Genomic DNA, 26,267 nt, shown 5'->3' on the forward strand with positions numbered 1-26,267 from the left:
AACAATATTATTAATAACACCGAGAAAAAAAAGTACTATATTACTACTATTATTCATTATTATGATTCTTATTATAAATTTAATGAAGACAAAATAACATTCCAACCGTCAATGTGCCACACGACTTTTTATATGCTCTTAAGGAAACTAAAAGACGCTAACGCAAAGTTAGGGGTACGCGAGATTAAACAGTGATTGTTGTAAAGCAGCGTGGATGGGGTGAACAACGCCAGGTGTTCATAAGGGCTGCTAAGGCTCTACCAGCAAAAGCTCGAGAGGACAATGAGGAGAGGCTAACTTTTCAAAGAGAAACGGGCGTCATTCGCGTGAACCTCCTCATCGCTGCACCCGAGAGAGCTTATCTCGTAATTTCTCGTCGGAAACTTGCAGGACGATAATTCACTCCGATTATTCGTCCATCATTGGACTTTGATAGGATCTTTGTTGGGCGATCGTTTTCTCGCGTTTTCTACGTTGCTAGCAGCTTTTCTTTTCACACGCTGCAAAATATTTTATAATTCTTCTAGCACAAACATATTAGGAATCCCTGAAAATTCTTGAAAATTTATGATCCTCGATATATCTTGAGACAGCGTGCGATTTAAGAACAGTCGTCGATTTATTTGGCTTTATTTGGCATTATATGATATAAAATTTAAGAATTTTGATTTAAAACGGAGCTGCAAAATTGCTTGATAATTTAATTTGCTCGTGTTTGACTGAAATACTTGATGCATATCAGACATCAAACATATAATAATAAATATGACGCAAAAGGTTTCGTAAAATTAACATGAAAAAATGGGACGTGACAGAAATGTTCCGAGCTGAAAAAAATCTTATCGAACGAATATTTTTACTTTTATCGGTAATACCCTCTTACTTTTGACATTCGAAAACGATTTTAGGTCGGTCTTCGACAAAAGGACGCTCGAGAACACGTTATTCTTCTCGGTGAGTTCACGGTGATTATTCACGTTTTATCACAATATCTGTGTCATACTTGCCTCGCGAGCGTGAAAATGGCAATTCATGCGATTTAACATAACACAGCTCCCGTATGCGATTAGCGATATAAAAAACGTCAGACGAGTTGCGAGACGGGAAACTTGCTTAATGAAATATGTCGAGCAGTTTATAGCGGATATTTCCAGAACAAAATTCGAAGATAGCAGATCGGATTAATTGGCTTGAATCTCACGCGAGCGGGAAAAGAGCAATGTCGCGCCGTGTTTCCGTGCGATCGATCGATATCGCGTACCGGTGGGAAACGGATTTGATGATCGGTGACGACAGATCCGGAACAGGCGTACGAGTGATTACGATTGCAATGATTATCATTGTATAATTAAGTAGACGTAGGCGTAAGCACATTTATTAACTGGTTCATTGATTGTGTACATTAATTGCCATTGCGACCGTTACGCGCGCGATAGCGATTGGGGGAGGAGAGTGATTACTATCATTATCATCATGATCATTATTATTATATGATTATTGTTACAGGCGAGTATGACAGATTGATACGTGTATATGTATGTGTGAATGATGGGATGTAGAAGTGCACGAAAGTCGCGTACCTGAGTATGTGTGTCCGGAAGTGTATATGTCACGAACGGTATGAATGACGATGAGGATAACGGAGTGCGTGAGGTACACGAACATACGTACATACGATACCAAATAAATGATACAAAAAAGCGACAGTGACATACGCACGTCACAGATATACGTACACACGTTACCGTCCAGACGCAAAGTGTTCCAGCAGCTTCGAAAATTTACGTATAAATATTTAAATACATATGTGCATATAGGAACAAACGAACGGATATCTGAAAATTATTCAATACATGCAACGTGTGACTTAAAAAAAAATGAGAGAAAGACCAGATCTATATGCATTTGTGTGCACATGTACATGCGATTTGGACAACGGTGGACGTGTTACTTCGTCATACACACATACAAATACAAGTGCATAAGTGTCATCGAAATACGCACACGGGATTATACGTGCAAAAGTCGTGACAGCGGTACCTATCGTATCACGTATATACGCATACGCACGCATCTATTCGGGCAGAGATTCGTGGGCGGTTTGTCGAATTGCAAGCGTCAAATGCAAAACCAACAGATAACGTACATACGACTTATTTATTACAATATACATACATATGTATGAGTATGTGTACGCGCGGATCGAATGTTTGCTGACGACGGCGCTTGACCGACGTCGCGATATCTCTCGTTGTCATCCTCATCCGTTATCATCCTCATCATCATCATTGTTACTATCGCCAGCATCGTTGTGTATTATTAACATCGTTAAATATCCCTGTAAGATCGTTACGTTAACTATTAATTTTGCACGTGACACGCGCTTCTTCTTTATCGTCTCACTGTCTTAATTGATCACTATCGAAAATCAGACAAATTACGTTTCGCCGAAAAATTGCGACATATTAGACATGACGTTTATTAACGCATCTATGTCCATTAACTTTATTACGCGTTCACATATACGAAGAGCATATTCTCAATACATACATCAAAACAGTGTATCAAACACCGGTGGAGCAAACGTGTTAGCAATTTAAAATGTAATTCTGAAATTTTTGTTTGTGCAAGGTTTTATTGTGATCTGATTAAATAGTATGTTAATTTTTCGCTCACCTCTATTTTCTTATTTTTATCGGTTCCTGTCCTGAAAGCACTCCGGAAATATCACCGTTTCGCTTTCCGCTAAAATCGCTTTCCACGTGAACATGAGACAGTAATGTTTTGCGCTTTCTATTTTCGAATTTGTGTTACATTTATTGATCTGTTCAGACGAGAATAAAACATTTGCTCGCGCTGTTTTTTGGACCAAATTGAGACACTTTCGAAAGCACAACTTAGAAATCTTCTAAATATTAGACATCATAAATGTCAAGTTTCGAAGTTTTTGATCTTTTGTCGTTTCTGGGACTTCACTCCACGTCATTCCACGATCATTCCACCGCGTTCCCTTTATATATATTTGTATACTAGGCAAGTCCATGTAATCATCAAAAGGACTGGTGGATCGTACGCGGCTGTGTAAAAAAGACTACGTCAATTCATTCCAATGGAGATATAGACTGCGAGTTCCCGTTGTAATATCGCGTTTTTTACTTTGTTTTTAGTCAGCTCAATGCATCCAGATTATATCATATTCGGCTATCGATCTGCATGCTTTTCGCTTTTCATAGCGTTGGCGTGCAGCCGTAATTAGAACAAGCGTTTGCGTGCGCAGTCCGGTTAGCCTCTGAGCAACTGTGTGCAACTGCGAGTTCTGTGAAAATAGGTACTTTTGTTCTCCGTTTACGCACTTCGCGAACGACAAATTTCCTGGCAGGTGCACGGAAGACGCATCGCGCCCACCTTGCGCGACAATGTGGCACGCGTGACCATAAAGACGCGTGGCTTTCGCAATATTGGAAAACGTTACGCGGAAATGGGAGGTTCTCTCAAGTAATGGTGAACGCGAAATGGCGCCCGTCGGCTTTGCTGAAAGAAGCCACGCAAAGCGAACGATTGTTCCGTGTTGGAACATGTCGGAATCAGTGAACTAAATTAATCTCACGAAAAGAGTATAAATTCCCAGAACAGGTATAAGTTGGGATTACAAGTCGTCTCTCTTTGCGACGGCAGAATTGAATACTTGGAGATGCGGATGACGTTAGCCAAATCGCATATAATGATCCGAGAGACGTCTGAAAGACCGTCTAAGAAATATCTAGAGGAACAAGACGGCTTTTAGACACCTTTTAGATATTTGTATTATCAAATCGATAGCGATATATCGATGATTCAGATCCAGCGAGCCTAGCGAAACTACAGATCCACGCTGCTTTACCGCGATGTGGCCCCCAACGTTAAATAAATCGTAATTCTAATTTGGTTGTATATAGACCGCGCGAATCATATTTGTACATACCGCGTAGACGTATATACGTTTTTCTGTAAATTGAAGACACATTTTAATAGCCCCGGTCGATCGGATCGGTTCTTCTTCATAGGCAAGGACACGCTTAGAAATCCGTTTTAACCAGCCACGATCCTATGTTAAATACTCATCGGTGACGATCATATGACTATCTGTCTCAGAAGTGATAACAGGCTTCTCACGCGAGCTACCTGCAATCGGCGTCTCGCAAAATCGATCTCGGCACTCAGATTGTATCATTATATTATCGGACGAGTAGACGCGGGGGTGAATCGGGTATCAGTTTAGAAAAGACATCGATCGAATCATTGCATTCAGTAACAACGTAACCACGAAGGCAAATTGCTAGTTTTCGTCCGCGGCATTTTCCGCAATCATTAAGCGTCGATATCCCTAACACATCGAGACGCCGATCGTACATTCAGTAGCCGCCATGTACATTATCCATTGTTTTACTCCTCGAATCAATCCATGTACCACGATAGATGTTTTGAAGGCACAACAATTGCCTGAATCGCGGAGAAGTCGTCGACCGTCGGTGTTAGGGGATGAAATCCCGACGCGACTACACGATCGATATTAATCACGCGATAGCGTGACGGGAGCACTCGTTTTGCCTGTTATGTCGATCGAATGCTGCTCATTGTTCTTTCCTTCGTTCGAAGCGCGCGATCGGCACCTTTGCCGGGGGTGGAGAGCAAAAGAACACAATCTTAGAATCGATGGTCACTAATGCGACGGTCATCGACCTCCCGACGATTCGGCCACCAGGGCACCCCATTAAACAGGGCGTTAATTAATCCCCCAGCTAATCAAGCAACAGAGCCAGTTCTATCGCGTGAAACACCGCGGGCGCTATCAACAAGCGTGCGCCTTTCAGGCGCCGTCGTTTTTATCGTTGTATCCAGCACGGCGGAAGCTTGCTTCTTAAGTGAAGCAGCCCCCTCCCCCCAAGCCCCATCCAACCCCTCAGCCCACTCAATTCAACCCCTCGTGGGAGGACCCGGGTTCTCCGCATCGGTGGCGGTAGTGAGCGGGTCAGTTACAGCCCGCCGACGTAACGTTTAACAACGCGTTTTTGTTTTGTACCTTACTTCTTTGTTCTCGTGTCCCTTCGTGATCGTTCGTTAAGTACAACAACAACAACAACAACAGCAACAGGAACAGCATCGCATGCGGGATATTAAGAATATCTCGCAGCGCTCAATCGCGTACCTTCGTACCTTCTCGATCGAGCGCCCGATGCTCGATTGACCTTTTACCTTCTACCCTCGATTTCTTCCCCCTTTACCTTCCTACCACCTGACTTTCCTTGTCCCGGACTTTCTCCTCCTTCTGATTTAAACAATGTATCTTCTAGTTATTAAGGTACCCGAGCTAAGCTCCGGGGCGTATCGAGGATTCGACATTTCTCTCGACTCGTAACGAAATTGTAATGATACCGGTGTGCTTATAAAAAGGAAGAGAGAGCTTGATCGAGCGTGAAAATAGAATGAAGCGTCTCGGAAGTAGCGTAAAAATACGACAGAAGTTGATTTATCGCCGACTTTCGATCGTCATTAAATTAACGTGCGAACGTCTAGTTATTTACGGGCGTCTTGTTTTGAGAGCGACGAATTGTTCTGCTGATATAATTGGCGCCGCCTGTGATAATCATCTTGACTGTGAATTAGTAATGTAACACGCGATATCGATGCACTGATAATGGATACCTTGATTGCCAAATGATCGTTAGTGGATCGCTTTCGAGCGATCGCGGCGATTGATTACGCGAGCGAGTCGCAAAATTCAGACAATACGGCCGCGCGACGACGAGTTAAACTGCGTCGCTAAATCAAAATTAGGAATCTTTAACGTCGTGCTAAAATAAACGCGAATGAACTATGCACGCGATGCAGGACTGAGACGCCTAGCGAGAGATGAGAATGAGATCTCCATCCAACGATACGCCTCGATCCGACCCACCACCCTTGTCTAGACGTAGCACTTTCCCGTAAGCTTGAAAAGAAAGATCGTACGTAATGCTGACAGAAGCAACATGACCATATACACATATACACACAATGCGTCTTTTCAAGGCATGTACACAGACACACGGACATGTATGTACACGCTCCCACAAACGCGACACGCGGGTATACACACGCATATACGTTCGTAACGAAGTATACAGTCTTAGTGCAGTGTTTCATATAGTTAGATAGAGGCGGCGAGAGAATATTTTTTATATTCTACATGGATTTTACAGTTATATATTATCGTTTCGTACCGGGAGGGAGAAATTTAAGGCGCGCTAATAACGCGGCATATAGATATACATATATACTATATATACGAGGACATACGTACACAAGCACACACACGTACAAAGAAAGGGATGAACACACATACGCATTCACACACGATCTCTGAAATACGTGTCGCCATTTATCGTTTAGACCGCGATTGTATTATCGATCATTTCCGATCATTCTTATTGCGGTAGGCGCTGTCGTTTATCGTATGCATATACATATATATATATAAAAATATACGTGTATACATATATATACGTACATATACACAGATACACATATACATACAAACACACACTGACTAACAACTGAACACACGCATACGTACGCAACACGTAGGCATACGTGTCATTCGTGATCTCGTCGACGATTATACATATATATTATCTCATCGCTCAACGACAGTGCGACAGGTTTATCTAAGGGCTCCTCTCGAGGATCGGTCGATTAAATGTGGTATCGGTAGCAGGTGCAAGTACGTCGCGCGTCTCACCCGTGCGTCCCTTGCACTTTCCTCCACCGACCGGAAGAAAGCTTCTCCTTATTCCCGTTCCGTGAAAGAGACAGTGCACGCCGGAGGGAACACGTCAGGATTGATCGCGAGATATTGCAGGGCATTTCTCTGACATCTACGTATACATACCTACACATACATACCCACACATACACACACACACACACATATAGACAAGGGACACACGTGATACATACATACATATATGACGAGTATACCGAAACAACGTATTTGCAAATTAATGTACTGATCGTTTTTCGACGGAACGAGGTAGTCACGAGCAGAGATCGAAACCGAGACACACCGTATATATAGCACACCATTTTCGATGCTATGAATAATAAAGGATGTACTTTAACGTTGTCGCCATGAACGAGCATTAATCTGGCGCGTCCATTGCATGACGATCTAGATTTAAGGAATTTACATCGGTTTCGATCGCTGATCATGTGTAACGGGAAAAGAAGGTACACACGTAAAACACGCGTACATGCGCCGGGCGAGAGCAATTTCGGAACCGAGTTGACGTACACAAACGTAATATGATGTAATTAGAGTACATATTGTTTACAGCGTACAATTAGTAGTAATTATTTCCGTTACGACTTTGTTTGAACGTTCGACGCAAGGTGCCGATTCGTCTTGTCGAGCGCATCGTCGACAATCGAAGTGGACCTCCTGTTTGCTAAAACAGTGGTTCGAGACTTTCGGAGGCGAACATTTTTTATTTAAAATATTGAAAACTGAACTCGTTTTATTTTTTCACGTTAATGATAATCTGTCGTAATCAAAATTTCAAAAGTGATATTTTTCACGGCTGTTGGAATATGAGAATGTATGTGGACTCTTATCTAACCGAAAGTCTAAACGTTTAATTTATTTAGTAGTGAATACGTCGTTGTACAGAAAGAGAATTTATTTTTATTGGAGAATAGAAATTTGGTTCGCGAATCGACGATATAGAATCGACGGAGAATCAGCACCGGGCGAAGAAAGCGGTGCGCATTTCGTGCGACAAGATGCGATTGAGGAAGGACGTTCGCGGGGAGAATTAGGCGAGTAATAATTGACGAGGCGTGGCGAAGTGGAAATTCATCGGCGGTCGTCTGCTACTAATTGGACCGCGATCAATTTTGGAGAAGCGAGCCAATTTCGCGTCGAGCGATAAACCAATTGAAGATCAAGAACTGTTGATATTGTTAATTGTTAATATTGGGATATCCGAGCCAATCGGAAGCTGCGGTACAGTTCTCGTTTTCTCGAAAAAAAATGTTTTTTTATTAATAAAAAGTTTGCTTTTTTCTTAGAAGTTTGACGGTAATCACGAGTGCAATCACGAGCGAAGCATCCTTCACTCGTAGTCGTCATAATTGATATTATTAACTCGACGCGATTGTCGAGCTTTTTAAACGCGCATGAAAATCGAACACTGCATTTTCCGATACGCGCAAAAAAAGAAAAATTCTCTTGAAATTCAGGTTTCAGTTATCGGAGACTGGAGTCCTCGCACTCGCTATCCCCACATTATTATCGAGGAATATTAAAATGCTATCGAAGATACGTTCGATCTATTATTACCGAAAACGAGTATGTGGCTGAGGACTTTAATTAAATTCTTTTTCAATAATTGGATTTGCGTACGTGGCGTAAAAGATGTAAAATCTCGAATTATACGAATGTTACGGATTTAAAGACACTTAAAGTGTACCTACCGATGATTTTCCACTCTGTTACGAATACGAATGTTGTGTCAGACACGCGAGGCTTTTGCCACTAAAACTTTTTTATCTGAACGAAAAATTTCACGGCAAAAGCAAAGCGTTATCTGTCACAGTGTGCGAAATTACATTGAAGGAAATTTCATGTAAGCCTTTCGGGCGTCTCTCGTGCGAATACGATGATGTGAGATGTATAAGACGTTATCGCGGAAGCATAGTTTCGAACGGTGAACAGTGAACGGTGAACAGCGCGAGACCGAGAGCGAAAGAAAGAAGAAAGCGAGAATGCGTGCGTGTAACAGAGAGCAGATGACAGAACGCGCGGAAGAAGCGAGAGTGAGAGCGAGATTGAGAGGAAATCAAAGGGCATTTTGTTGTGCGATCTGTGAATGAATGCGAGAGCGGCGGAACGATCGCGGTGCGTACGTGGTTCGTAGTTCTGAAACATGTGATACGTCAGCCGGCAAGCTCGACTTCCGGGCATCGACGAAAGGAAAGAAGCCGGCCGTCTTCCGGTAGCCGGTCGGCAAATCAAAAGGAGAAACTCGGTAGTCGGAAGTGTCGCCGGAGGTCGATGCTGGCTGGGTGGCGCACCTTTTGAAGGTTCTTTGAGGTAGGATGCTCTTTTGTTGACGGTTGATTGTTGTCAAAATGGTTGTGAGGTATATACTATTTGAAGTATATGTTAACGATACGAGGAAAGGGAAGGTACGGCAGCCGAATGAGAGACGCGACGCGACTTTGACGAAATTATTTCAATTCGTTTTACTTGGAGACCGATTCTTCAGGGAGAAATTCTTCAATTTCTTCCTTTTCTTTCCTAAGCAAGGGAGTCAGGACCGCAATAGGAGATACGCGGAAGTTCTGCTTGTTCAAAGTTGCGCCGCTTCGCTCGTGAGAGCTCGGCACGAGAGGAGGAGACGAGAGGGAAAACGTGCGCTCTCCCGATCTCGGGATCTCGCCGAGGGGTGAAATTAGCGGTAAACGCACTCGCGCGCGCGTGTACGCGATGCCGCGATGTAAATTTGCTTTGACGTTGTTCGTTGCATGCGAGTTCGTTACTAGTCCGTCGATGGTGCATTTGCTTCATAATTCCGTAACTGTAATTGATACGGTTGCGACGAAAATCGTACGAATCGATTTCATTGTCACCATACGTTGAGTTCTCAAGTTCTATTCAGAGAAGGTAGAATCCGTGCAAACGTCAACGCATTTGACGCAAAAGAATATGTTTTATTTGGAAATTTATTAATCGCGACTTGTCCTATTTTTCGACTTAATTGCATTCCAATCGAAACGATTTTTATGAATTAATAGCGTGTAAACGTTGCATTTTTATTTGTGTAAGCGTTTATATTTTTGTTTCAATAACGGCATCCATGAATCATAGCAACTATTGAATGGTTTACCGAAATATGTGTTGTAATATTTACATTAACGTTAGTTTAGATTTACATGACATGCCTTATGTATAAAAGTTTCTGTTAACTTTGTATATACGAAGAAACGCAAGCGGAAATAACGGTATTAAATTGCATCGCGCAAGATTTGCGGCTGCAGAAATATGGGAAGCGAAATTAGAAACCACGAGGGAGACGAAAGCCAATTAGACGATTACGTTTTCGCGCAGCGCGCGATCTACTGTAAACTGTTATTGTTAATTATTGTCGCTCGTCATGCGCATGTGTGTATGTGGACGAATGTTGATTAGAAGACCAAAGCCGGCCCAAAAAGGGTCGGTGAACCCCTGACATTGCGAATTGTATGTTACGAGCGCACGTTTTCCCTGCATAAAGACGGAAACACGGTCGTCTCCGAAGAAAAAAGCGTACAACTGGCATTACATTATTTGCGGAGTCCGGTCCGAGCATGATAGCGCCGACGATGATGAATCGATTCGTCATCGTCGTTGTTGTCGTCGTCGTCGGTGGCACTTTCTCACATTTCCTTTGGATGAGAACGCGGTCAGCTCGACCGGGCTCGGCGGAAGAAACATGAGACTGATACAAACCAGTATTCGTGCGAGAAATTGTAAATTGCGAGAGATATAAATTGCGCGATGTAGCCTTAATAAGAAAGAACAATTAGGTTTATTTAGAGACCGGTGGCGCCGGTTCCACGAAAAATCATCTCAATTGGCTGTAAGTAAAAAAAAGAGGATAAAAAAGATAAGGAAAGAAGAAAAAAATACCTCTTGTTGAGGGTCGGTGGAATCAGGGGTTTTGCATTGTCATCGACGATGGCGCGAGCTGAGCGTCGATACCCCGCGTCGAGATATCCGCCCTCGCACGGCGTATCTAGTGAGAGTAATGTTATTAGATAAACTTAAGCGTACTTCTTTTTTAAAAGCAAAGCGCGGATGGTAAACGGAACACAAAATGCCAGTTGTAAGACGGGGGATTGTAATGCGAAAAGCACGTGTTCTGAAAAGGTGTAACTGGTTCCCGGACGAAGGGAAGTATTCGCGGGCAGGTTGGAGCGGAAAGTAAGTAAGAAAAAATGGCATTGTGACCGAGTAGGGAGAAGGGTAGGGGATCAAAAACAAACCGCAGCGAAGGCAATGAGCACGGAGCACGAGAAAAGCGATATGTATACATAAATCGCGATACATATATATATATACAATATATGTATATATATGTAAATGTGTGTGTATGTATATTTTATTGAGCGACGAGAATGCGTATTTAACACTTTCGGCCGCTGAAGGTACGAGATCGAATTTTCGTTTTTTTCCTATCTGTTGTTTGTCATTCTTTGCGGTACCGTTTTTCGGGGACACCCCGTCACGCGTTCCGTGAGATACGATTCGGGTGTACACACTCGCATACGTACGCAACGCAATGCTGTTCATGTGTATACGCGATAGATTATTTCGGAATATAGATGCGGGGGACAAAGGGAAATAGAGAAACGACAGCTTTACCGATAGCGGGACAGTAGTTATTTGCAACACGTGCACACACATGTAACACACATGCATACACATGTAAAGCGATCCAAGCGAAACACACAAAAAAAATTGTATGAATATAATGTTTGCAGTTAGGTGGGACCAAAAACGACTTTATATCTCTATGTGCATATCCAAGCAACGTGTAATTTAATTAATGAATTAATTAATTATCCATTATTAATGACTAGGTAAAGTAAAAGATCCATTGATAGCGATCGAGAACGATGACGAATGATTAACGAGTAATTAGCCTATTAAGTTTGTTTATTGATACATTATTCTATGACATAATTATTATTATTAACTTTATTGCCTCTATTATTATTATTATTATTATTATTATTATTTTATTATTACATTGATTAAAATGACGATGATAATATTATTATTTAAACAATGTTTTAAGGCGATTATCTAGATAATAGAGAACAGTACGTATCTATTAATTATTTTTAATTATTATTATTATATTCTTATTATTATATTATTATTATGAGACATTTTGTTGTATTATTTTCAATAAAATTGATTGAAAAATATTCAGTTGATTATAAATGTACCGATTGGTTAATTTTCACTTCTCCGAATGTATTGTGCAATTGCATATGTTTTCAATTTCTTTCGTAGTTTAATGTTATATATTTGCGGTCTCAGTAATGCGATTGAACGTATTTTGAATGTTTTTATTCATAATATAACATGCAAATTGTCATATAAAATAACTCTGTAATGAAAGAAATTGATACATTTCATTGTTTATACACGGAGAAGCATTTTTTATACTATAAAATTGCGATCTCAAAAGAACGTTGTTCGTGCAATCGTAAACAACTTTTCTGAAATTAATAGAGATTTCTGTAGTAGCTTAGACGAATGCAATTTCTGTACAGATAATTAAATTCTTTGTTTGTTACTTATGCTTTTATAAAACTATTTTTCTTTAAAGGTATTATTGAAAAATAACTACATATGCAAAATAAAACTGATTATAAATTGTGTGTTGTTGAGGTTGTACAGAATGTTATATAGAAAAAATTAAAATAGATAAATAAACTATTATAATCGGTAACTTAATGAAGTCTAATAATTAAAAGCTCACTGATTTGCATGTTTTAATTACTATTTGTTACTTAATATTAATTAGATATTATAATAATAAAATATTTTATATGCTTTTATATACTTCTAAATTTATATACATTTTTTCGAATGTTAAAGTTATTTCGGGAAGTGGATTTTCATGAGATCTCTGATTCTATTCTAGAAAATTTTTGACACGTAGCGGACAACGTTACAATTTGTGATTGCAACTGCCATCCCACCCGATTGTACTTTTTTACTTTTTTATTTTATTTAGATAATATTATTTGATTCCATTAGCCGCGTCTGTATACGATTATCTCTCCGCTACCCTTCGACCATCTTACTCCTTCAAATCCCTCCTCTTCGTACCTCTCTATCCTTCTTACTCTCACGTGTCTCCGAATAATTTTCGTGACTCGGAAGAACGGGGGGAAGATGGAAGGCTACCGAAAGTGAAAGAAACGGAGAATGCGAAGTAAAACGGGGGGAGAACGATTTTAAGCCAGAGAGCGTGTTATTGTGGGACAAAAAGAGATAGGAGAACCAAGTGACGGAAGAAGAAGAAGAAAGCACGGAACAATAGATGAGGAAAATAGTCGTAAAAGCCACACACATAAAACGCGTACAGACACACAAAACACAAATGTACTAAGTAAGTTCATACTGCGTATTGCCTTTCTGACTTCGGTGTGAAAATATATAAATAAAAAAAATCAGTCGTGCTGGGGCACGTGCATGTTGCGCGATAATATATGTATATATATACACACACATATATATACACATATATATTATAGTTATATTAGCGTTTGATGAGAGCGAGAGGGAGAGAGAGAAAGAGAGTGAGAAAGAGAGCGAGAAAGAGAGAGAGAGAGAGAGAGAGAGAGAGCGCGAGAGGGAGAGACGAAGATTAACTGCTTCCGCTTCTTCCTGTCAGTCTTTTTGCATTCCTGTTTTGCCATACTTGCTCGGTACTTGTTTCAAGAAATATGTACTAATATATATAAATATTTTGCAAAGGAATATCTCGTATGCAATCTTACACATCCGATCGGAGACGTAATCTATTTTTTTCTCGTATATGACATTTTTTTAAACTCTGACTTGTCCTTGATTTATTATAATTTATTTATCGTCAGGCGAACGCGGAAGTAGCGGATGGCAGCATCCTTCACGTAAATTTTTTTCACTGTTCCGTAAGAAAAAATCCTACGCCGAAATGTGCGCGTCCCAGCTGACTGTATCTGTTTCATGTTTTTCAATATTTGTAATTTATCGATAAAATTATAAAAGGTATCGATACATAACAGTCTAAAGTGTGCGCTACTCTACATAATATTATTATATATAAAGTATAAAAGCATACATTATATATATATTATATATATATACATATATATTATATATGAGAAGTATAATATATATATATTATACATACATTGGGATTGGTGAGAATATACGGTTTTTTCGCTTTGGAGTGTTATTTTCTGAAAATATTGAACAAAATATGGAAAAAAAATTAATAAAATCAATGAGTAAAAACAAATCAAGGCCGTATCCATGTTTTTTTACTCTCACCCGATGTACAACGTGTCGTTAACGACAGGCGATTCTCTCTGTTGGATTTTGCGATTACATTCACACCGCGTGAATGCACAGGTGTGTATATTTGATGCGAATAACTTTAACACGTACCTACATCGCGTAACCTAGTTTTCAATACGTAATAAATAAAATCATCTAACATGTCGAGTTCTGAAAAAGATTCAACGCTCGAGGAAAAGCATGATGAAGCTGTTAAAAATAAAGACGAGGTTATTTAATACAATTTATTTTTCAGATATTTTATTATAATTTAAAACGTACGATTTCAGACGTACTTAGTGCTTCATTAGCCTTTTAAATTTATATGCGAATAATTTTAATCTAGTAATTCCGATAACGCTTGAAATATAAATATCGCGTATGAGTTATAAACGGATGGAGTAGTTATATTATTACAACAGAATTTTCCATATTGTGATAAAATTTTAATTAAACGACTTTCTCGTAAAACTGTATTTTTATTGGACGTTTTCACTTGCATCATAGATCTTTGAAAGAATCATGTACATGCCAACTCTTCCAAGCGCTTTTAAGAGTCTTGTCGGGAGGAAGGTAAAGATTGAAATGGAAGAACCGAGATGTCTTATCGAGTTGGTAAAACTTTATGTATAGAATATTGTAGATTTTAGTTTTGGATATTAAAATTATACACGAGGAAATATTTTCCATCAATGTACAGATTGCTAGGTGATCTTTTGGGAATTACAGACTATAAGATTAACAAAGCTGCTTTTTGGTTCCTGGACACTATAGCGCTTCATGTTTTACGTTACAAGAATCGTCTAGATGATCACTATAGAGGTGTTTTGATTAGTTGGTTGGCTGGCGAGATGACCTTAATTCGAGGTGCCATGTAACTGAATAATTATACATTGTGTATATAAATATATCAAATTATGTGCATATGCTATATTAGTTACACTATGTGTAAGATTTTTCATAGATATATCATGAATTTATAAACAATATACATAATATTTTTATGTAAAAAGAATGAATGTAAAGTATTACATAACACATATAAAAAATATGAAAATTGGTACATAGTATATTAAAGATGTAAAAATTTTTAGAGACAGAATATTTTTGTAGACAAAAGACTTCTTCGTGAAGATTTTTTCAAGGAAATGAGAATGTTATTTCTCTACGTTGCTGAAAAATTATCAAACGGCGATCAATTATCACATTGGGAATTGCTTGTGGATGAATATTTTAAAATTATGTCAAAAAATTCACTCGATGAATCTATCAAGAGAAGGGTGGAATATTCAGTTACAAATAAATTGTCTGAAGAAGAATTGATAGCAGAAGATAAACATGCATCTCAGGAAAACGCATATCTTATCGAGAGGGATTTAAAAATTCGCAATTCTGAAAATAAAAAAAGGTAGAAAGATACTTTATTATGCAACTAATTTCCAGAGAAAATCAAATAAAGTTTAGAGTATAAAATTAAAAATACTTATTTTTATTTAGCATAACAAATTTAGAAGAGAAGCCATCAAATAATTTTACAAATTCGCTAACCACAGAGAGGTTGCAAACGGATACCTTCATAAATGCAAACACAATCAGTGAATCCTCTAAGTTAATAGATTCAAACATCGTATTGGACGTAATTATTGAAGCGACATATAGCATGTAAGTTTAAGAAAATGTAATTGGGTACGTAAAGCTTTGAATATTTTTTTATCTTTATTCTTTGTCGGAGTGTAATATAGAAATGTGCAAAGTAATATCTTATTATTTCTTTGCTTTATTATATATTTTAAAACAGGTATGCCAATGAATTGCGGTATGCTCTTATACATGCAGTTTTCGTAATGCCAATACCGATAGAAATTTATCATATGCGGCACACCTTACGAATACCACGCCGAATTAAGCTCGCAGATCCCGAAAGAGGACCGTTTGACATACAACTGTACGAAAAATTGAAAAAATCTGCCACTGAGGAATCAAAAGTTGACCGTAGCAAGAGATATAAAGGTAAATAGCATTAAAAAACAATGAACTAAGATTTAATCATAAAGTTATAGTTATACGTAATTAAATTATATATTTTTTAATCAAAAATGCTTATTCTATTATTTATTTATATTACATACAATAGTTTGTACAATATTTTTCAATGTTCAATGTTAAATATAATAAATATAAACTCTACCGAAATTTTTATTTTCAGGAAAAAATAATGCAAAAAAAGGGCAAATAGTTAATGATATGGATACGAAACTTCCTCCGACGCCAGCATCTTCTTTGGACGATGAAGAAATACTAGCCTATAATCGTCAGTTTATTTTACCGCTGATAGAAGCAAAGGAAGCAGCGCAAAAAATCTTCGAGTTATATGCAGAGGATACATAACGAGGATAAAAGCAAATAATCGCATGATATTGGGGGAATACGGACTTTATTCTATACTTTAATAGTTTAAAATACATAAAATACAATATTATTCTGTAATTATTGCTGTGCCCCATTCGTGACATTTAAATTTTTTCACTGTTTTAGAATCGAATAATTGGATATCCAATTTAACAAAATTACATGGATTATCCATGTCTTGCTGAAGTTTTCCTAATTGCCCGTACTTGTTACTGCCACAGCCCCAAAAAGAACCGTCATCTACAAGAAGATATAAAGATATCGCTTCTCTGGAAAATATAATTTTTTTAGGAATGATATATCAATACATATATATATTACCTGCTAAGCAAACAGTAAAAGAATTTCCGCATTCCACTTTTTTGACATTAATTTCTATAGTCTCTCCTCTATGATTTTTGAAATTTACTAAAGTTGGAACGGCACAAACTCTCTTCTCTTTGGTTTCAATTCCTAACTCGCCATTTGAATTCCATCCCCACGCATACAAATCACCCTGTCATATTAAACCAGTTTAACAGATTCATTTTGCGATTTGTATGATATGTGCAATTTTTTTTCAAAACTGACCTGATTAGTGACTACAGCACTGTGCCACCCACCCGCTGATATATGTACAACTTTCAAACCCGCTAAGGCTTCAATCAGCTCTGGATCATCGGAAGTTTCTAGATCATTATGCCCTAATTGACCACGCCTACACACATATATAATTTTTTATTGATTAAAAATTATTTTATATAATTTGCATAATATGTAATACCGTAATCATTAACATTAACTTAAATATCATGGATTGTAATAATGTTAAAAAGATATTCAACAAGGACCGGTAAGATCTAGCGAGATGTAATATATTTTAAGAAGTGATTCTTTCAGATTTAAATTGCAAATGTATAAAAATAACATCTGCAATATTTTTCGAAGTCATAGTAATCCATGATTTACAAGTTAATGTTAATAATTATTTGTATGTAATAGCACTTTCATACATACGCTCCCTTGCCCATTGAATAAATATCACCATTTTCTGCCAATAAAATGATATGCTCAAAACCACAGGCGATATCAATAAATTTGATTCTTTCAAGCACATTTATCAATTTTAGAGTGCTAAATACACGTCCTTTTAACAAAATTAAAAGTTTATATAAAAATATGATGATGATACAGTATTTAATTTGAGTATATTAATTTTCATATTAAGTTACATACCTAAATTGCTTAGGATTATTAGACATTCCGCTTTTGACAGTTTAATACCATATTCACCCTCCATAAAAGTTTTGGACATAATGTCAGGAACCAATCTTTCCCAAGAATCATCATATATCTTATACGTCCAGATTTCATTACGTGTTGAAAAAATAAAAATTCTGTCCTGACAAGGAATAGCCATCTTACAACTATATTTAAAAAAAATAGAACGTATAATAGAGAGATCATAAATAGAAAGATATATAAGATAGAAAAAATAAAGAAGATGAAAAAAACGATATCTATTACCCTCCTGCTGATTCTATTGGAATGTTTATTAAATGAGGGCCATTTTTATCATTGTTTTCACTAATTTTGCCAGTGATATATAATTCTGTATTTCGCCATAAAAGAAAATAGTTCCAGCCGATTTCAATGTCTGTGATTGCCGGAAATGCAATCTGAGTGAAATGCGATATTGATGTAATAATGCCATCCTGATTTGAAAAAAGTGGACTGGCATTTAAACCAGTATAATAAACTGGCATATTTCTGTAAGCAAGAAATATGATAGTGTCATTTAATAGCATATTACTATTTTACTTTATTAGAGTTATAAATAATTCAATAGTACTAGTTATTTAAATTTTATAATTTTATACACACACTGTATATATATTATTGCTATAAATTTACAGTCTAATTATTAAGAATGTGACAAAAAAGTGATATGCATTTAGATAAGAAAATATGTATATAATACTAAATGACTGATTTTATTTAACAAAGTTGTGATAGTTATGCCTAAAATCGATTTCTCTCTTCGAAATATATACTTTTGACTCACAACGAAAGACAATTAATCAATGATCTATAATTTTAGTTTTATTTTAGCGACTATGCGAATCGATTTTACATTCTTGTGTTTGTTGATTTTCATAATAATTTTAAAAACATTTAGGCTTATGGTATTAATTATAGTAACAATTGCTATACATATTTCAGGTCGATAAAATTAAAAACGTTTTACATTTATAAACTTATAGATTAGAAGTTTCAAAATGATGACATTTATCAACGAATAGCGTTGATAACTATGATTTTTTACAAAATTAGTTCAGTCTGCACAAGTGATAAACTGCAGTTAATTTACCTACTGTTGTTGTGTTGCAAAACAATCGGTATCTGCGCGTGTTCAGCTCACAAGCATATTGTTTCTCGCTCGCACTGTATGTTGCACAATTCACGTTAAACTGAATTAGACATGTAATCGTTGGAAGGAAAAAAGATGATAAAGGAAACTTGAGAAAAAGGATAGCAGGTGCAGCTAAAAAGGAAGTAGCTCGTATCACACGCGCTGATTGCTCGCCGTAGTGTCAATTAGAGTGTGCAGATGTCACGACTTTCCTTGGATACCAGAAAAACAACACACATAGCTTTGACATAGCAGAATCGAGCTCGTCGACGTGTTATCGCAAGAGTTTGTTAACGTGTCTTCACTCCAGTACTCGAAATACCAATAATACGATGGTAAACGTGAATTAAATGCAAATGCACAGTACTATGCACTTTTTTCTTCTACCCTATTGCCTGTTACACCATCGAACGCACGCTGCGGTTAAGACATAACCTGTGCAGTCGACAGCAATCGCATATGACTCCATTTAAATCAAGCATTGTATATGAGCACAACCCGTAAAATATTTAGTTAAGAAATGTACTATTTGTAAGATATAATATTGGAAAACTTAATTTATTTTTTACTATGCACCGTACTTGTAATTGTCTCTGCTTCCAAGCATCACGAGCTATACTCTCGTTGTCATAACTACTTTAATATATGCCAACATGATAATTTTTGTTCAACTCTCGAAATTGCATGCACTGACTGCGCGCGAAATCTGAACGTACGAGAAATTTCTGTTTTGCTATTGCAATAGATATCTTGTAATGTTTTAGTACAAACAAGTTTATTAAATAATTTGTAAAAAGAAACAAAACACATCTTTTTCATAAGAGTTGATACAGAAATAATAAATTAAATAGTAAATATTTAATAAATTTATTATTTAAAATAAATATGTTAGCATAAGATATTTGAAGTATTTTATTAATATTAAGGCTTAAAACATAGTTTAGAAGATAATATCGCAATATAAATTAAAATATTGTGCAAATAATTGATATTCAATATTAGGGTCTCCTTGCTATTTTACGAAAATTGCGATCAAATCCTGATAAAGAGCTGCGTTTATTATTGTTGGGTCTGGACAATGCCGGGAAAACAACCATTTTAAAATGTTTGGCAAGTGAAGATATTACACAGGTAAAAGCTCTTACTTAAACCTTTATAATAATTTAATAAAAAGTGTGTTAAATCTATGCAAAATATAACAATACAATCTATGTAAAATATAACAAATTTGCACAAAATGCAATATTATTACGTTGAATAAATAAATTTTCTTAAGGTCACTCCAACACAAGGGTTTAATATAAAAAGTGTCCAGAGTGAGGGTTTCAAATTAAACGTTTGGGATATTGGTGGAGCCCGAAAGATTCGACCTTATTGGCGAAATTATTTCGAGAATACGGACGTACTTGTGAGTTTTATAACATTTAATAGAAGAATTTATATATGTACATGAAACTTTATGAATCAATTCTGATCATGTACATAATGTATTTTTTTTAGAGTTTATTCTGTTTGTAAACCAGGTAATTTTATTGCAAAAATGATACGGACAGTTTTTAAATATAATATTTGTTGGCAACAGATTTATGTCGTTGATAGCGCGGATATCAAAAGGCTGGAGGAAACGGGACAAGAATTATCGGAACTTCTGCTGGAGGAAAAGCTACGCGGAGTGCCGTTATTGGTGTACGCTAATAAACAAGATCTAGGACACGCGGTAACGGCGGCCGAAATAGCGGAGGGACTTGGTTTGCACAATATCAAAGATCGTGATTGGCAGATACAATCGTGTATTGCCACAGAAGGCAAGGGCGTCAAGGTATGTTGAAGACATCCATATTGTCTCGGTTGTAAATAATAAATGCGATATGTATAATTGATACCACACCATTACTTTGTCCGTGAAACACTCTATCTTAATTTAAATTATTATAAGAATAAATTAATCCACTCATATAAAAAAAGAATATTGCAATCACATTGATATATAATTTTATAGAGTCCCTCTTTTTTAACATTGTATACAGTTAGAAATAGATTTTTCTTTATTTTCAGGAAGGTTTAGAATGGGCGTGCAAGAACATCAAGAGGAAATAATTAACGCTGTGGAAATTGAAGAACATAATCGATGTTTATTCCACATTAGGGCGCACGAAAGGAGCAGGTTTACCGTCCACTGTACATTTTACACATGAACTTTATTTATCTTTTATCTACTATTTACAAAGAACTCTTATATATATATATATATATATATATATATATATATATATATAAGAACATTGCTGTTTGTGGATTCGGTACGATCGTCCGAATGTTCGGTACACATTCCTATGAACACGCATCGTCGTACCGAACGTATCCAGTCGTAGGACTTCCGTCCATTTTGGAATGAGTCGCTCAACATCAGTCAGATTCGAGAAGTTCTATTTTTCGCATGAGAGAATCGCCATCCGTAACGGCGAATGTTACATTGTAAAGAAACGTGCCTTCTTGCTGTTTTCATTGTAGATTAAAATTTTTATAGATTTATCTAGTAAAGATTCATAAAGATAACGGGACAACAGAAACGACACGATATGTATTCGTAGATATAGTTATTAATATAATATTTATACCTATAATAGAGATTTGAGCACCACATGTGTTACTGCACTCACGGAAGTAGAATCGCGGAGATGCGCTAAAGCATAACGCGCAGCATGTACAACAAAACACGTTCATAGCTGCGTATCTTTTTATCTTAACGATTAAATACCACATAAGCAATTAAGAAAAAATTGCACGTTCCAAATAATGCCGGGTTCAATGGCTTTTAATTGGAATTAGTCTGCGTCATGCCAATGTGCCGCGATTTTTGCACAATATGTGAAACTATGATAATATTATTTATTATATTGATTTATTATGCGTCAGAATGTATCTCGTTAATAGCCAATTTTAAATGTATATTATGTAAAAAGTATGAAAATGAGCATTTTCCCAAGTGCGAGTCTTAATACTTATGTAGTATTAATTTTCAAAATAGTCAATTAATGGAAGCATTTGCGTGTATTAAAAATTTTCGAAAACTTTAGTTGTAAACTGTAAAATCTATCTAACCGACACGGAAGTCTCGGAAACGTCTAAAACCGTTTTACCCGCACTTTAGACAGTTAGTCCACGAGATAAGCATGTCTTCTAGACATTTTCACGTCTTCTATGCGTATGTGTGTCGCTCGATTATATTTCTTAAAAATTTAATATTTAAAGTCAATGTTTTATAGTGTCTTCATTTATGTACATATAAAAAAACACTCCTTAATATTTAATCGCTTCTACATATATCTGCTACTGCAGTCATCAATATGACTTCGTCTGGCGCATTCCATTTTGTGCAATAAATACAGACAGAATAGAGAACAGATAAGAACACCATTTGGCGACACATCTTTCTAGAGGCGACTTAACAATGTCTTTCACAAACTGTTAACAATCTAAAACTCAGAGTTCGTCGTTATGAATATTTTCTGTAGTCACTCTAATTTCTTCTTCGTGGAAAGCCGTACATTCTGCTGGATACTTGCTCTGAAAATAGAATGTAAAACAGTTTTTAATTAAATTCTGTTGTTTATAATCGAATTAACACGACAAATCATACACAGAACAAATACAAATATTTTCAGTAGCAAAACTTTTAATTATCTTGAAATAACCTTTTTACCTTTATTTTAATTAATAATAAATTTGTGTATATAAATTTCTTGAGAGAGAGAGAGAGAGAGAGAGAGAGAGAGAGAAAGAATTTATATATTCTGCTAAAATGTATTTTTATTTTTGAATGATTCTATTATAATTTACTCACGATGCATCCACCGTTTTCCATAATGGCGCCATAAAGAGACCAGAAGTTGATTCCTAACTTATTGCTGACTGCCCAAGCCGCAGGGAAACTTGCTACTCTCAGCAATCCATTGCGTATACGTGACTCATTGCTGTCGTCTGATTGATTCTTTTCGTTTATGGTACACAAAATTTGACTAGCACACGATGGTACTTTCGTTGACCATTTGTATGCGCGATACGCCTGGAAATAAGTGACATATCAATACGTATAAAAAAACTTATCAAAATTTAACTTTAAATTATATGCGGTGAAAGCAAATTAGTTTTGAAGCATTTTATTTAAGATATTAACAGCATTCTCTGAAAAAACATTAAATATATATTTCTAACAAATAATAGAACTTTAAGAAATATACCTTAAGAATAGGAGCAATGATGTCGTTGTTAATGGCATAACTCAGTTTGTTGCTCAGCTCTCGTGCATTTATTCGAGACATGATAAATCCTTTCTCAGAAGCCAAACTTGCTAATTCCTGAAAGTAGGCTATCGCTGGCCTCACGTACTGTGAGCTGTCGATCTTCATATTTAAATATTTCTTCGCTATTGCATTCGCCAATCTGAATATGAAATAGCGGTTACTCTTTTATGTATTCGCAAAACAAAAAGATGAATCTTATAATATAAATATCATCGTCATATCAACCTGGTAAGGCTCTCCGTTGGCCTCGTAGCGTCAAACATCATCGTTTTTGGAAATCCTTGGGATTTTAGAAAACTGTTGCCAACGTACTGCGCGGTCGTAAGATAACGTTGCTGATTCATCGGGTCAGAAACATGGGCGATCCATTCGGCTACAAAAGTCGTAAGTGAGTTGATCCACCTTCGACGTAGAGTAGGATTTTCGAAGCTGCCCAAGATCTTCTCCCATTGAATGTTACCGTGCTCGTCTGACATGTGGGCGATTACTTTCGACAAACCGCTATTTTTCCATAATGTTTGGCCGAGCTCCGAATTACTAAAATAAAAAACTTTTTATTAATAACATAGAGCCGCCAAAGAAATGACAATAAAAACGGACATTGTATAGTTGACGTAATACCTAAAGTGATCCCACATGACGTGAATGTTTTCGAGAATGGGTGGCAAGAACCAGGAGTGCCCTGAATGATCCATATTACCGGCATCGTCGTCATTAGTTCCATGACCCAAAGCTTCTAAAACCATTGGCACAAGACCCATTATCGCGTCGTTGTTCGCGTTTTGTTGGAAGAACGCGCTGCCCATGTTGATTAGATTATTCCAGTCTATGCCATCCTCCTTGTGCTCTTCATCCTTTATCGATCTCTTGGCAACATTGTCGTTCGTACTCAAAGCACTAAGTATCGAACCTACCATCGACAAGTCAAAACCCTGATTATTTTGGTTCCCTGACATCAAATTACTGAGGCCGGAAAGGATTTGGCTGACACCGTCCATTGTGGATCGTTTCTCGAACATTGTATCGCCGACCTGTCGATTATCCACATATATTTCAAAAAGTTGGAGTCTTCAAATGCTGCATTCGGTTTTACATTTCCGCAAGTATTGATGAGAATAAAATACTTTATTGCAGCTTCAAAAAAGATTAGCAATTTGTTTTCTTGAATGTTGATTCAAGAGGCACTGTTATCGCATTAAAATAAAATAAAGTGTAAAGAAAGTATCAGATAAACCGTAACAACTGGATAGAATTAAATAAAAAGTGAATCGAGTATATAAATTTTTGTCATACCTGTTTGCTGCCATCTGAATGTGCGAAAGCTTGGGCCATCTTCTCAATCGACTTCTGGGAGAAGAGGTTTTTGGCCTCCTCGATAAATACGCTTGACGCATCGTCCTCATTCTTTCTCTCAGAGCTCGCTAGTGCGATTAATATCAATAAAAGCGATGTCCTCGACAGCCACATCCTCCTTCTGTAACACAACATTTGGTTAGCACAACTGTTCGATGATCTTCCTGCTGCGTAATCATCGAAGACTCTTGTGCTGATCGCCGAACATGAACATTTTGCTGCAATTTAATGACAAAGACCCACTTGCTTCCAGGGTGAAGGCAGAGGTCCTCGAAGCAAGTCGTTGACCTCAAAAGCGGATCCCGATTCTGTTCAAGTTATTTTTAGGAAGAAGAACCTTCCACGAGAAAGAGAGAGAGAGAAAAAGAAAGAGAGAAAGAGCGTGAGGTCGTTGTCGCGAAGATTTTGAGCACGAGAGACATACCGGAAACGTTTCGGCTCATGACCACTTGGATACCGTTGCTCCTTTGACGTAGCTATCTTGCTAAGCACTAGCATATTATACATTTATGCACATATTTTCGTGGAACTTACGAAAGTACAGGTGACGAATGCGTTGAGTCAGCACGCGAAAGAAATATTTAGCGCATTTATGAGTTCTTCCGCGTAACATGTGCATATACAAAGTTAAACATTTGCACGCATGTTCTTCACATAAACAAATGTTTTCGTTGATTTTTGAAATTTATTATATTTTCAACACGGATTTAATTGTTAGTGTCATTTTCCTTTATTTATTAATATCTTCACGACAACGACCTCACGTTCTTTCTCTCTTTCCTTTTCTTTTTCATCGAATTTATTGAATATAAAAGATAGATAATCTTTATAGGTTCGGGTAGAAAAAAGCACAATTATTTATTTTTATTTATTATACTCATGCAACTCTAATCTATTTTTAGGAACATTGAGTATTGATTATCCTGAAAGATCAGTCGCAACAACTGTCACGAACGGAGACAATGACGATAAATGATTGGCGCAACGCGCCAATGTACACTAACGCGCAATTTGAGTACCGTAAACCGCATGAAATTGACATTCTCCAGCTGGAATAACGATTCGGTCTAACGGTACAGACTGTTAGTCATCGTTATCCCAAGTCGTCGCGCCAAAGTCGTCAATGGCAAACCGCAAGAATAAGAAAGCCGAGTAGACTGTCATATCTCTTAATTAAGATGTTTTAACATTAATTCAATATTAATAACATCGACGATTGATGTTAGCTAGTAGGTCTGAAAGTGATAATGACACGATATTGACCGTTCCAATTGCAAAATATGTGCTGGAATGTCATGTAACATCGTACGGTAAAGGTGAACAGAAGTCTACTTCAGAACCATAGTGTAATCGTGTCGGTACGAAGAAATGCTAAACGTGACCATGGAAGTTGCTACATCTTTATTGAATTTCACGATTGTCTGCCGTATTTTATAAATATTGCCGACAACCGTGCATAAAAGTAGGAAACCACCTCATTTTCAGATTGACGAAAGGGAAAGCGCATGCGAGAGATTTTTGCAATGCTGCCGCGTCGCTCAAGGTCAAGGAGAAGGAAATGGCCGTCTTCTTCATTGTTATACAGTTACATATCATTTTTCAAATAATATAAATAGCGGATATTTGCGATTTAACGGCACAGTATTGTTGCCATTTGAGGAATTTGCTTTCAAAATATTGGCGAATATAT

At 37.0% G+C, this 26,267-nt stretch overlaps 4 protein-coding genes across 6 annotated transcripts in view; 2 read left to right on the forward strand and 2 right to left on the reverse strand.

Annotated features, from left to right (window-relative positions):
• Window positions 1-16,597, forward strand: LOC105281741. The gene is made up of 5 exons (XM_026968041.1): window positions 1-14,986; window positions 15,233-15,527; window positions 15,617-15,781; window positions 15,918-16,129; window positions 16,326-16,597. The coding sequence occupies exons 1-5, from the start codon at window positions 14,812-14,814 to the stop codon at window positions 16,505-16,507; spliced, it is 1,029 nt and encodes a 342-aa protein (XP_026823842.1). The 5' UTR covers window positions 1-14,811; the 3' UTR covers window positions 16,508-16,597.
• LOC105281742 (E3 ubiquitin-protein ligase HERC2) lies at window positions 16,537-19,776 on the reverse strand. 3 transcript variants are annotated; one of them, XM_011343183.3, is made up of 7 exons: window positions 18,883-19,776; window positions 18,035-18,277; window positions 17,744-17,934; window positions 17,525-17,654; window positions 17,099-17,225; window positions 16,850-17,024; window positions 16,537-16,768 (listed from the first exon to the last, which is right to left on the reverse strand). In XM_011343183.3, the coding sequence occupies exons 2-7, from the start codon at window positions 18,271-18,273 to the stop codon at window positions 16,596-16,598; spliced, it is 1,035 nt and encodes a 344-aa protein (XP_011341485.1). In that variant the 5' UTR covers window positions 18,274-18,277; window positions 18,883-19,776; the 3' UTR covers window positions 16,537-16,595. The 3 variants fall into 3 exon arrangements, with proteins under 3 accessions (XP_011341485.1, XP_011341484.1, XP_011341483.1); XM_011343182.3 differs by having other exon boundaries at window positions 18,879-19,776; XM_011343181.3 differs by having other exon boundaries at window positions 18,035-19,776.
• On the forward strand, window positions 19,153-22,593 carry LOC105281743 (ADP-ribosylation factor-like protein 3). The gene is made up of 5 exons (XM_011343184.3): window positions 19,153-19,255; window positions 19,923-20,051; window positions 20,197-20,328; window positions 20,503-20,739; window positions 20,976-22,593. Exons 1-5 carry the CDS (start codon window positions 19,253-19,255, stop codon window positions 21,015-21,017), a joined length of 543 nt encoding a protein of 180 aa, XP_011341486.2. The 5' UTR covers window positions 19,153-19,252; the 3' UTR covers window positions 21,018-22,593.
• The window catches only part of LOC105281739, a 6,033-nt gene continuing 1,924 nt past the window's right edge, over window positions 22,159-26,267 (reverse strand). The window contains exons 2-7 of the mRNA XM_011343178.3: window positions 24,518-24,698; window positions 23,846-24,255; window positions 23,450-23,761; window positions 23,162-23,363; window positions 22,765-22,986; window positions 22,159-22,487 (exon numbers count right to left, since the gene is read on the reverse strand). Coding sequence (XP_011341480.1) covers window positions 22,404-22,487; window positions 22,765-22,986; window positions 23,162-23,363; window positions 23,450-23,761; window positions 23,846-24,255; window positions 24,518-24,691 — 1,404 coding nt within the window. The 5' untranslated portion in view covers window positions 24,692-24,698 and the 3' untranslated portion in view covers window positions 22,159-22,403. The remainder of the gene's footprint in view (window positions 22,488-22,764; window positions 22,987-23,161; window positions 23,364-23,449; window positions 23,762-23,845; window positions 24,256-24,517; window positions 24,699-26,267) is intronic.

The sequence above is a fragment of the Ooceraea biroi genome, chromosome 2, assembly GCF_003672135.1.
Source record: "Ooceraea biroi isolate clonal line C1 chromosome 2, Obir_v5.4, whole genome shotgun sequence".
Lineage (NCBI taxonomy): Eukaryota > Metazoa > Arthropoda > Insecta > Hymenoptera > Formicidae > Ooceraea > Ooceraea biroi.

What these genes read in the sequence shown, in the direction of transcription:
- LOC105281743 (XM_011343184.3), top strand. An exon ending in CAAGTGAAGATATTACACAG is followed by an intron (nt 20,052 to 20,196) that starts GTAAAAGCTCTT and finishes AATTTTCTTAAG; the next exon opens with GTCACTCCAACACAAGGGTT. An exon ending in TCGAGAATACGGACGTACTT is followed by an intron (nt 20,329 to 20,502) that starts GTGAGTTTTATA and finishes TGTTGGCAACAG; the next exon opens with ATTTATGTCGTTGATAGCGC.
- LOC105281741 (XM_026968041.1), top strand. Translation starts at nt 14,812, where the DNA reads ATGTACAGATTGCTAGGTGATCTTTTGGGAATTACAGACTATAAGATT. An exon ending in CGAGATGACCTTAATTCGAG is followed by an intron (nt 14,987 to 15,232) that starts GTGCCATGTAAC and finishes ATATTTTTGTAG; the next exon opens with ACAAAAGACTTCTTCGTGAA. An exon ending in CCGTAGCAAGAGATATAAAG is followed by an intron (nt 16,130 to 16,325) that starts GTAAATAGCATT and finishes TTTTATTTTCAG; the next exon opens with GAAAAAATAATGCAAAAAAA.
- LOC105281742 (XM_011343181.3), bottom strand. Translation starts at nt 18,315, where the DNA reads ATGCTATTAAATGACACTATCATATTTCTTGCTTACAGAAATATGCCA. An exon ending in AATAATCCTAAGCAATTTAG is followed by an intron (nt 17,655 to 17,743) that starts GTATGTAACTTA and finishes TTTTGTTAAAAG; the next exon opens with GACGTGTATTTAGCACTCTA. An exon ending in GTGCTGTAGTCACTAATCAG is followed by an intron (nt 17,025 to 17,098) that starts GTCAGTTTTGAA and finishes TTAATATGACAG; the next exon opens with GGTGATTTGTATGCGTGGGG.